This window comes from Urocampus carinirostris, chromosome 3 (genome assembly GCF_059441175.1).
Source record: "Urocampus carinirostris isolate Australia breed hairy pipefish chromosome 3, RoL_Ucar_1.0, whole genome shotgun sequence".
Lineage (NCBI taxonomy): Eukaryota > Metazoa > Chordata > Actinopteri > Syngnathiformes > Syngnathidae > Urocampus > Urocampus carinirostris.
The window spans coordinates 16,911,128-16,923,452 of record NC_142351.1 but is presented as its reverse complement, the minus strand read 5'-3'; the positions used below and the strand labels follow the sequence as shown (position 1 = coordinate 16,923,452).

General features: G+C 38.3%; 1 protein-coding gene across 5 annotated transcripts in view; it reads right to left on the bottom strand.

Annotated features, from left to right (window-relative positions):
• Positions 1-9,246, bottom strand: part of nbeal1 (neurobeachin-like 1) — a 63,291-nt gene extending 54,045 nt beyond the window's left edge. For all 5 annotated transcript variants that reach the window (XM_088330863.1, XM_088330866.1, XM_088330862.1 and 2 more), the window contains exons 1-2: positions 9,162-9,246; positions 8,468-8,775 (exon numbers count right to left, since the gene is read on the bottom strand). In XM_088330863.1, the coding sequence (XP_088186989.1) occupies positions 8,468-8,518 (51 nt within the window). In that variant the 5' untranslated portion in view covers positions 8,519-8,775; positions 9,162-9,246. The remainder of the gene's footprint in view (positions 1-8,467; positions 8,776-9,161) is intronic.
• Positions 9,247-12,325: the final 3,079 nt, after the last annotated feature.

The window sequence follows — 12,325 nt, the reverse complement described above, 5'->3', positions numbered from 1 at the left end:
TTTGTACTCCTCACCTGGTTGCCGACACACATGCATTAAACCATCTGAGCCAAATAAAGTAATCTTTGTCTCATCAGAGCAGAGGATACCTTTCCAGTAAGCCATGGCCTTTGTTTACATAATTATTTTCATTGTGTTGAAATGATGTTTCTTCAGTGATGTTCTATTAAACGTTAGAATAAAATTGCTGCAGAAATGTGAGGGGTGTACTCACTTTTGTGACATACTGTGTCCGAAATTCTTGGGATAAAGACAAGACATGAGACGGTTCGGCAACACGATCGACCGGTAAATACAGATTTTACTATACTCACATATCATTCAATCTTGAGAAAAAGATGTATGATGCTTCTATTAAATGAAAATGTTAATGAAATATTATGCCATTAATATATCAATATATGCTCTTCAGCTCATCACATTAAGGTTTACTGTTTCCGCCTGTCTGCCTCCTCGAGAGGATATAAGGCCACCAGAGCAGAAAGCACACTTGCTGCTTTTCTAATGAAGTCATAATGACGAGTCAGTGACAAGAAAAAAACAGCAGCCCATGCCACAGAGCATGAATTGCACTCATGAGGCACAGGACTTCTGATCTTTTTAGCCTATTGGAGTAGGCCCTACATGAATGTAACCTGCTAAAAGAACTTTAACTAATCTAGACAGGAAGCATGCAAAATGTGATTTAAGCAGTTGAATTTGCATCATTTTTTCCCCATCAAAGAGTTTTCCAATGAGCTGATTCACAAAATCAGGTTATTTGAGCATCATTGAAACAAAAATATGGGTTTTTACAGGACTGTCACAGAAAAGTAAATTATGATGATTAAGATCTTCATTTTTGTAATACAACTAAAAATAAAATTGTTCTGTTGGTATTTACCAAAATCATGCATTTACTTGCTCCATCATATTTTTCAGATTTAATTTCCCCCTATGTTCTGGTCCGGAGCATTCACTCTGAAAATGCTGGTCTACTCGTGATCCTAAGAGCCAAGAAGAGAATCGCAGGTTCGAGAGCGTTCTCCATTCGGGTCCAGGTGCTGTGGAATGCTCTTCCCCCTGAGATTCAATCTGCAACCTCAGTGGAACTGTTTAAAACAAGGCTTAAAACACATTTCTATTCTATAGCATGTGAATGACCTATATTTCATGTTGACAATATCTGTGTATTATTTGTTGTAAGTATTTTACTGTTTTAATATCGCTTATTATGGGAAAAACTCCAATATCCCATCTAAAAATATTAGAATATCATGAAATGGTATACAGTACTTCTAGGCTGTAATGAGGCCATATAATTTCTCATCTAAAAAAAAATGACATTACAGAAAACAAATAACTTTTTAACAATATTCTAATTTTCTGTAACAATCCTGTATATATTAACTCACAACCAGTTAATAGCCTAAAACCTGATTACATACATGCAAACACAAGTTTGCATGTATGCATGCAAACATGTGTGTGTGTGTGTACGTGTCTGTGTGTGTGTGTAATCGAGTCCTTTTTTAAGCAGCAGTTTGCGAGCACAGATGACCATTGAGGGTTTGGACCGTGGCACTTATGGACACACCCTGCACTGTACGGCTCCTTCTATGAGGCCTGGGCTTTTATTTACTAGACGGAGGGAAAAAAACTAACATAGGCAGGAAGACAGAGAGAAACCCACACAGAGAGTCACTCAGACTCGCAGACATACAATTAGACATTTTTTTTCATTATTTAACAGTAAAACACTGTGTCGAGTGCATACAAAATGGGGCCATGATTGTCAAGTCCCAAAATAAAAGACAAGCATGATCGTCTCTGATCTCCTTTATTCTTTCAGGCCTTAAAATGACAGAACCGCAACAGTGTTCATCACGGTCAAAACTAATCAACATTGGCCCGACGGCTGTTTGATCGCCCTGCCGCAACGCATTTTAGTTGCGCCCGCGGTACTACAACTTTTTTCAGGTCCGACCATCAGGTGGGACCTGAATCTACGTCAAGGGCTTGGGAAGCATCATTAGTGTCATCAAACCCTAGTGAAAATAAATATAAACACCAGTAACTGATCTGGTAAAACGGATCTTCTCAGCTCTGTGACATAATTTTCTGATTTTAGATTTAGAAGTATGTTGCCAAGGCTACTGCTAAGGAAGCCTGGCAAGCACTCCAAACCTTCCAGACAGGCGTGGTCAGCCCGTTGCTTTGCTTGCGTAGACAAGCCATTTTGGGAGAAGTGACACGGTTGGAGTCACCAAAACCACACTGTCAAAACGGCTACTTAAACTGTGAAGGGTGTGGTCTGTGAGTAAAGATATCGAAAAAAAAGTGGATAAGACATTTATGATATGTAACTCCAGGGACATTCAAAGCAATGGAGGAAATGGAGGGACATGACAATAAGGTTAATAAAAGACTACTGGTTTGGGTGACATTTTTTCCTCTATAAAGGCATATAGTATTTGTGTTTTCATTCTTAATTTATCGAACAGATGGCTTTCCTTTAACAGCAAAGACCTCAAAACAGTCACTGAGTTGCCATGTTCAAAGTCATTACATTCTTTTATTTCCACAAACATTAAAGTTTTCACAACTTTGAATGGATGCATTAAATACCTACATCAGAAATGGTAAAACCCTAAGTGGTGAATGACTCCACTTGGATTTTCTTTGTTTTCTGTCAAGGGAAATGTCTGCTGTCAAAATGCAACAGAAATGCTTCAGCACTCTGATGAAAGGAATGAAAGTGTCAGTGAAACAACCAAAGTCCAATGACCCATTCAAATTTGACTGGGAGAAGAATCAAGTAAAATCTAGTGAGCATGCTTGAGGCTTGACTGAGTAGCATGTTACAATATTTCCTCAGGGTAATGGTATCGAGTCAGATCTAGGGCCCATAACTCCCCATTTCCCTCACTTTTACTTCATACTCCAGCAAAGAGCGTTCATAATGAAGTAAAGAAAGTCCCAACCTTCTGCAAAGTGTAGAGTGAGGTGAAAGAGTGAGGTGGAAAAGTAAGGGACACAATCCCCTTTTCAACAAGTCATGTCGGGAGCCCCGTAGCTACTCTGTAGCCACTCCCCCTCTGTATTTTTGATTAGGTGGAAGCAACCATGCAAGATAATATGTATTTATGGTGTTATTAAACCTAAATTACTCAAGAAGGTGGTGTGAAACACGGAAAAGTACATTGAGGGTGAATTTGTCGTGGGAAGAATGAAGGAGAATGAAGAAGAGCAAATGCAATAACCGTCTGGCGGCATACTTGTTTCTTTTGTAAGTTGAACTCTACAGTTTATTGTTGTACCTCGTTTCAAAGTTACCTTTTCTAGATGAATGAAAATAAAATTTGAAAATGACAAAGAAAAGAGAAAAGAAAGTGATCATCCATCCATCAATTATATGCACCGAATGTGGGAGGAAGCCGGAGTGCTCGGAGGAAACCCACGCAAGCATGGGGACAAAATGCAGACTCTGCACAGGAAGGCTGGTAGCTGGATTTGAACCCATAACCTCAAAACTGTGCCGCAGACGCACTAACCCATCAGCTGCCTTGCCGCCCAAAAGAGTGAACAATTGTCAGATATTATGTCACAACCAGTGCAGCTCGAAGTGATTATGTGGTAGGCAGTAAGTTCCTAATTCCTAAACAATTTGTCCCAAGTGGAAGAATTGGTAAAAAAGATTATAATGGGATTGGGCCTAAATCACATTGAAGCATGACAGCCACTACCACAAAAAAATACAATAAAGTACCAATAACACTTACATTTGCAGACATATAATATAATAAACTGTAAAAGCAAGGACGAAAGTTGAAGGAAACAAAATGGTCTCCATAAACAGTTGTTTAACACAACTAAATGCTGACACAGCCAGGATTTTACACAAAACAAAACAAAGGAGAATGCAACATCCATGGAAAATTGACCACAATTTATTCATTAATCAAACAAAGTTGGAATGCAAATCCAATAAGGAAGGATTGGCAAACTGTTTTTCATTTTCCTACCAATTTATCCATTTATTCATTCATTCATTCATTGCTGGACTTAGGTTGAAAATGTATCTGAAATTATTTTATTTCATCTAAATCTTTCAACTCGGCTGTACCAACCTCTCGTCATTGATGTTCAGATATTAAAATACTTCAATTAAAGTCACATTTTGGGAGGAGCCACTTGTATGTCCATAGTTAAATGCAGTTAAAACTATGTGCATACAACAAGAACTTAAAAGCTAACGAATGACAAACGGGGGAAAAAAAGAATAAAAATATGTTGGGTTCACATCTGACTAAATACACAGGCATTAATGATAATCAAGCGCCTAGAATTACCAGGTAATATGCTGACAGACTGTCAACTTTGAAGAGCCGTGTGCGAGATGTGGAATGAGTATAGCAGAAGAAGACATCCGAATCTCTTCCACTTCTCAATTAATACGGACATTATTGCTGCACTGTAAAGGCTGGGCATCAGCAGTGATCATTCAAAGCTTGAATCCATTTAATACTTTTAGTTGTTGGTTGTTTTAATTTAAATTGATTGAAATCAATATCATGCAAAGTGACAGGAAAAAAGTAGGGATGGACGATAATTACTGGGTTAATAGTTATCGGACCGACAACAGCAAAATACGATGTCAAAGAAATTGTATCGACAGCAAAAAATTCAACCCAATTAGCCAACAAGACTTGTTAGAAAGAAATCAAGCATTTGTTTATCATCATAATATATTTGAATTTCATATAGAAGTAGCACAACTTGGGCGTACGTTCTCACCTGCGCTACACAATGTGCGCAAGAGATCTGAGACATTAGTTGTCAAATATGGCTCAGGGTGTTTACGTTTTGATGTGATTCCATGAGCCTCGGATCTTTCGTGAGTACAGTTAGTTATTAGTTATTATTTTGTTGCATTCCTATGTATTTTACTTTAACACAGATTTGATAAAGATTGACAGCACCATGTGCACTTGTTGATTAAGACTGACAGCGCCAGACATTATGCGCGAACCAGTGATTTAACCGGGATGGAATGTATTACATTACTGAACTATACCGTGACATAAAGATGCCCTCAACTGCACTGTACATATTTTGAAATCTTGCGCTCCTTAGGCAAATCATCACTGCTATATATCTGCTTGCATGACACTATACATGCAACTGGCCTACATTTGTGATATGAGACCTATATGTGCTTGGATAGATAATAAACTAATAGATAATGCAACACATACACATTGTATGTATACACACACACACACGTATTTTGGATAATTACACATACAGTAATTGGATATCTTTAAATGGAGCCAAATACCAGAAGTGCAGTAAATCTTGCCTTACTTGACCCGTTTTTATAAATGAAAAAGGACTGCCTCCCTCAATCAACATTTTTGGCATTTTGAGGTTATAGTATGTCTCCATGGCAAAAATACCAGTTAAAATTTAGAGACGCCTGACATGTACTTTTCATAATTAGGAATGCAATTCCAAACTATGTGAATGCATAGAGGGTCCTTTATCAACTAGCATAACCACATTAGTTGAAATTACATAGAGTCCGGAATTCAATGATTAAATTGTTCAACGCTGTAATTTTGGCTCACTTCAGGAATAAGCGCTTTCGCTGGTTAATAATGGCTCCGGTCTCCATGCTAATAATGACAAAGGTGTGGACTTAACTTATACTTCCACTGTTGATCAAAAACACAGGATTTTACTCTACAGCAATGTTCCCTCTAAGCTGCCCGCACATTCTCACCGCACAAGAAAATCTATCCAGCACAATGTTCCCTCTAAGATGGGTGTGTGCACAATTGCGGACTACCCAGAGCTTTTCTGCGCACAAGGAAATCTAGCCAGCTCAGAAAAAATCAGGGCTCAAAATTGCTAATTAAGAAGCGAATTAAGTCAAAGTTACAGTGCATGAAGGTAAAAATACACGGGTTTCCCTGACGCCGTGTTCTAAATGCAGTATTTTTATGTCAATGTCGAAGTAGAACGAAGTTGAGTAAAATCAGTAGAGTTTTTGAGAACCAGCTTCTTCGGCTCGGCTCACTAAAGAGAACCGGCTCTTTCGGGTCCCAAACGGCTCTTCAGTTTGTTTTTGCTTCTTTAATCCCTACACGACCAAATATTATGTAAAATTGTGCACAAATTGACTTAAAGGAAGGGGGGGAAATAGCACAAAAAAGAAAAAAATAACAAAATGAAAAAGTAATGAAAAGCTGAGAAAAAAGAAACAAAAGGAAGAGGAAAAAGAAGAAAAAAATTCTGAAAAAATCCAGAAAAAAAAAGAAACAAACAAAGAGAAAAGAAAAAAGTAACAGCTAGGAAAAAATAAACACAATGAGATTTTTTAAAGGAATTTAAAAAAAAAGAAAAAATATGTTTGTGTTTCATTCAAATAATTTCCAATTATACCAAGTCAATATTGTTGCCAACATTGTAATTCCACCAAAAAATGTGATTAAATACAGTTCTGTATCGTGCAACCGACTAAATAAGCCTCCAAAAATGTTAGTATTATGCGACAAAAGTTACCAGGAAAAAAAAGAAATGGAAATCTTGTGAAAGAATTGTTGAGAAAACAAATGACGTTTGTAGGTTGTACACCCTTTGCAATAATACATTAGTCGATTCATTCAAAAGTGAAAACTTTTTTGCATTGCCGGAAACTCAGCAAAATGTAACTTGATGTCAAGTTCTGGACTTGTTTGATAATGGATTAGTTGCCACACTTGGGATTGCTGTTGCTCACTGTTGTTTCAAGCGTTGCTCACCGACTTTGTGTGAACGCTCAGACCCGTGGAAAATTAGATGGAACATAGCTCTACAGTATAAAAGAATCAATGCACAAAACCAAAAACTGAATACAAAACCTAAAATGAAATGAATCGTAGGTCTTGTGAAGCCTTCCATCTCCAATATATTTATTTATTTATAATCACTGACTTTTGAGATCATGTGACCATCGAAGTCCTACTCTAACAAACAGCTTTGCTTTATGGAGAAAATACTCTTTGGAAGGAGATTGCCAAACTGTGTGTGCGAAGCCCAGGGATTAGTGTGGGTCGTGTGCTGTTGCTGCCAGACTCACATGAGGGGCAGCTCAGGCAGGCTGTTTTGATTGGACGCCTGCAAATGCTTAGGCTTTATATGCAGGTGAATTAAATCTAACCAACAGCTGAGTCAAGTGTGCCGTCTCTGTTTAATAGTCAGCTTTTTCAATAGCTTCACAGGGAACACTAAACATCACTCAAAGACCATAGTGGCTAGGTCATGATGAAAAAAGTATCACACAGATTGGGTTTAATTTTACAGGAATTATTGTTTTGTATTTTTCAGACATAGCAAGCAGTGTTCCCTCTAAGCTGCGCGCGTGCGCAATTGCGCACTGCTCGCACATTCTCAGCGCACAAAAAATCTAGCCAGCGCACAAAAATGAGGGCTCAAAATTATTTATTAAGAAGCGACTTAAGTCAAAGTTACAGTGCATGAAGGTAAAAATACACGGGTTCCCCTGACGTTGTGTCCTAAATGCGGTATTTTGAAGACGAACGAAGTCGAGTAAAGTTAGTAGAGTATGTCGAGAACTGGCTTCTCCGGCTCGGCTCACTAAAAGGAACCGGCTCTTTTGGGTCCTAAACGGCTCTTCGGGTTGTTTTTGCTTCTTTAATCCCAACATGACCAAATATTATGTAAAATTATGCACAAAATGACTTAAAGGAAGGGGGAATAGAACAAAAAAGAAAAAAATACCAAAATGAAAAAGTAGTAGGAAAAATTTAGAAAAAAGCCAGAAAAAAAGAAAAGAACGAAATGTAGGAAAAAAGTAAATAGAGAACAAAAAGATAAAAGTAACAGCTCGGAAAAACACAATGAGATTTTTTTAAAGGAATTTTTAAAAAAAGTAGAAAAAAAAACACCGAAAAAAAGAATAAAAAGTTTGTGTTGCATTCAAATAATTTCCAATTATATCAAGTGAATCTTGTTGCCAACATTGTTCTTCCACTAAAAAATGTGATTAAGTACACTTCTGTATCTTACAACCGACTAAATAAGCCCCCATAAATATTAATATGATGCGACAAAATATATCAGTAAATAAAAAGAAATGGATATCTTGTGAAAGAATTGTAAGAACAAACGACGTTTGTAGGCCGTACAACCGTTGCAATAGTACATGAGTCAATTCATTCAAAAGAGAAAAATAATTTTGCATTGCCGGAAACTCAGCAAAATGTAACTTGATGTCAAGTTTTGGACATGTTTAATAATTAATTATCTTGCCACACTTGGGATTATGATTGCTCACTGTTGTTTCAAGCGTTGCTCACCGACTTTGTGTGAACGCTCAGACCCGTGGAAAATTAGAGGGAACAATGATAGCAAGTATTGTTGGTAGTATTGTTTATACACGAATGACCAATCAAGGCGTCATACATTGAATCACATTTCTTACCTTGGAGCAGTAAAGCATCCAGACCTCGTAGAGTCTCTCCTTAGAAGCCATCGCTTCCAGTGAGTGCCCCCCCTTGGGCGGTGAACTCCACAGGTCAATCTCGTGGGAATTTCATGTTCGTCAAGTCAAGATCTCAACCTCGGTTGCAGGGCAGAAGCATCGTAATCTTTCCACACTGGCATGACATCATACAAAACCAGCCAAATCCACGGAAATGGTCCCAAGAAGGAGTTGCTTGATGGCTGCTGGGGATTAACCCTTCGGTGTCTCTCGAGAGGAGCAGACTGTCGTTGACCAAAATGTTGATCCTGTCAGAGAAGCAAGATTTAAGGAATCGATGGTGAATACAATTACCATTACCAAATTGCTATACGCTCGATGCAAGTTGAGCAATTCAACTGGATATATAAAAACCGAAACAAGACTGTCTTACACAGGGAACACGCATATATAAACAACCTCTTGTATGTATGCCATGAATATACAGCCGTAGTCGAAATTATTTTAAGACAATTTGGGACAAAAGTAAAACGAGACGTTACCTGTCTAAGCTAACGTCAAGCTAGCTGTCAATATTCCCATTTCCATCAGCGAACATTCCTTTCCCTACCCCTCCTCCTACTCATGTGACAAAAAAACAGTTTGTCTTACAAAACCTGTCAAACCACTGAACATTTTATAATAATGGCGGTACCTGTTTGTTTTGGTTTTGCCGAAGAGACTCGAAAAACACCTGGATAGCGAACGAATCTTTGCTGAACGAAATGCGTAAAGTTGGCAAACACAACCCAACCAGTAGACTGAACAGTCTACCTCTGTTCGATAATGTCGTTCAACTGCATTTCAAAATAAAATATATTCGTTCCAAATTATCCTTTGTTACATTGAAACAATGTTTTTTTTGCACACTGAAAGATTATATGAATCATTTCATCATAGTATAGTTATGGAACAAACCGCTTATCCAATGTGATTGTATGTCTGGTGGTCGCTTATTTTGTTAATAAACCGGAACTCTAATGCGCAGTCCGACTGCAACATCAAAACTAGTCTACGAAAAACAAAATAATTTGTGCTCACTTGCAAATTATGATTATTTATTATAGTCGCGAAATGAACTACTATTTAGTTAAATCAAATGGAGGACAAGGGTAAAAATTCTCATTTGTATCAATGTATTTACGACATTTTTGAGTCTTTTACGGTGTCGATGTGGCCTCTCGAGGTTGCCAAGGCTTTCCTTGCTTACTTCCGTTGCTGACATTGTACTGCCATCCAGTGGAGAAACGAAATATGATGCAGCTGGTAAGAAATCAGCCATAGTTTTTTTAAGGGGCAGTGTGTAATAATTGATCATTAGATATCACTGTATGAAGTCGTGCAGGTGTCTCAAACCCTTTGCAAGCTGAGAGCCACTTTTTGTTGCTAATACGCGCAAAGGGCACCTGGTTTCATATGTATATCTAAAAAAACAAACTTATAATTTTATTACTGTTGATTCTATGTTACTACCAAGTTAAATATTGGAATCACAGTTAAATAAACTCAGCCAACCACTAAAATAACAATAATATTACTAAATCAAAAATGCCACAGCCCTGGTTAGGTATTTTCAGAACAGCTCCGTGGGAAACTCAGCGATCCTAAAGAGGGCACCCCGGTGCCTGCGGGCAACACGTTGGAGACCCCTGGTGTAGCGCAACCAAAATGTGCTAAAAAGCACAAGAAAAAAAATACAAACTTTGGAGACTCAAAGTGACCGAAACACACCATTTTACTTCTTTTCTTTTATTTGCCCAGCCTTTTTGAACTTTTCAGATTCTTTTAGCAGCAAGATGACAGACAATTATGTCAGCTCCCTTTAGGTGAGACTCAAGTTATGTAAAATAAATCATATTCGATAAATAAAAATGCACATGTACATGAAGGTTCATGCATTTTTGCGTATTATTTAAATGTATATTATTTTTTTCCTGAATTATTTTCCCCCTTTATTGCTAGAAAGCACCCTTAAAACATATAGGAATTTATTATTGTATTTGACAGAAATAGACGAGACTGAATTAGAAAATTGTTTACACATTCTGTATTTACCTATGTACATCATCAGTAATTTGAAATAAAAATTGCATCAGACTTCGCAACAGATAGGTCGGCTTTACACTAAACTCTTATGAAGTAGCTTCATGACACACATTTTAAGTAGACTACTTAAAACATCAAAATCCTCCAAAGCAAAACACTGGTCTTTGGTAAATGGTCTGCATTTATATAGCACTTTTCAAGTCAATGAAGAAAAAGCGCTTTACAATGTGCTTCATACTTACCCATTCACACACACACTCACACACCAATAGGGAGTCAGCCATGCAAGGCGCCTACCTGCTTATTGGGGGCATAAGGGAATCAGTGTCTTGCCCAAGGACACTTCGACATATAACACGGAAGAGCCGGGAATCGAACCTGCGATTTTTTTCTTTTTAGTGTATGTCAACATGAGGGCATCCAAAGGTTCCTTAGACAGGGAGCTTCTTAACCCAGTTTTCACACATTTTAAAGCAGAGAAGCTCTGCTCGCCTGCAACCGGAGTACACCCAACCCTACCCAATGACATGGTAGGCATCTGTAAGGAGGCTATACAGTATTGTAATAGGACCTCCTTTTTCGTCTTTCTTCTTCTTTCTTTCCCCCCCAAAGCTTTCTCTTTTTTAATAGCATTTTTCCTCTTTTTCAATTTTTTTTTCCTCATTTTCCTTATATAATTTTGATACTTTTAGCCTTGTACTTGTTTGAGATGAAAACCCTATCACTTCATGTTTATTTGAGTGAGAGGAGCTACCAGGTAAAGGTAGTTAACTGCTTAATTTTGCAAACACATAGCACAACACGCAACTGGCGGCACACAGGAAAAATATGTAAGATGAGTTAAAAGAATAATAACAGTCGTTCTTTTAACCCATTTATTTTTATTTCCTGGCTGCACCTAGCATCTTTCTACCCTCCATCATAAATTAATCATATCATTTGCGCTCTTCTGTGTTCATTTTAGCGCTACAGAAAAGAAAAATGGTAGTGGGCCAAACCAACTTCAAATTTGGGAGGGTAGCATTCCCCCAAGATGGTAAAACTCACCTCATCTGCTGCTACGAAGTTGGGGCCAAATAGCTGACTAGAGAATGAAAGCACGCGTGAGTTTAGTGCAAGTGACAGATACAATTTAAAACTATTTTTCTCTACCCAGCCCAAACTTGTCCTTGACATGAGCCGGATGTTCGGGAAATCTTTCGGTTCTTCCCGATTAGTCACTCTGGCATTGGTTATTGTGATCATCCATCCATCCATCCATTATCTGCACCACTTATCCTCAGTAGGGTCGCGGGGATGCTGGAGCCCATCCCACCCATCTTCGGGCAGTGGGCAGGGGACACCCTGAACTGGTTGACAGCCAATCGCAGGGCACACAGGGACAGACAATTTGCTCACTCAGTCACACCTAGGGACAATCTAGACCGGCCAATTAACCTAACATTCATGTTTTTGAAATGTGGGAGGAAACCGGAGTGCCCAGAGGAAACCCACGCGAGCACGGGGAGAAGATGCAAGCTCTACACAGGAGGTTTGATCTCATACCTCAGAACTGTGCCGCACACGTGCTAACCACTGCGCCGCCGTGCTGCCCATATTGTGATCAAATATTAAAAATATGTACTGTATACCAATGTTTTTCAACCGCTTTTGAGCCAAGGCCCACTTGTCTTCATAAAAAATCTCAGGGACACTGTCGAAAATGTTTGAAAATTAGTTCCTGGCACCATTTCCATGTATTTTTTTAAAAAGAGCTTACATTATCACATGATC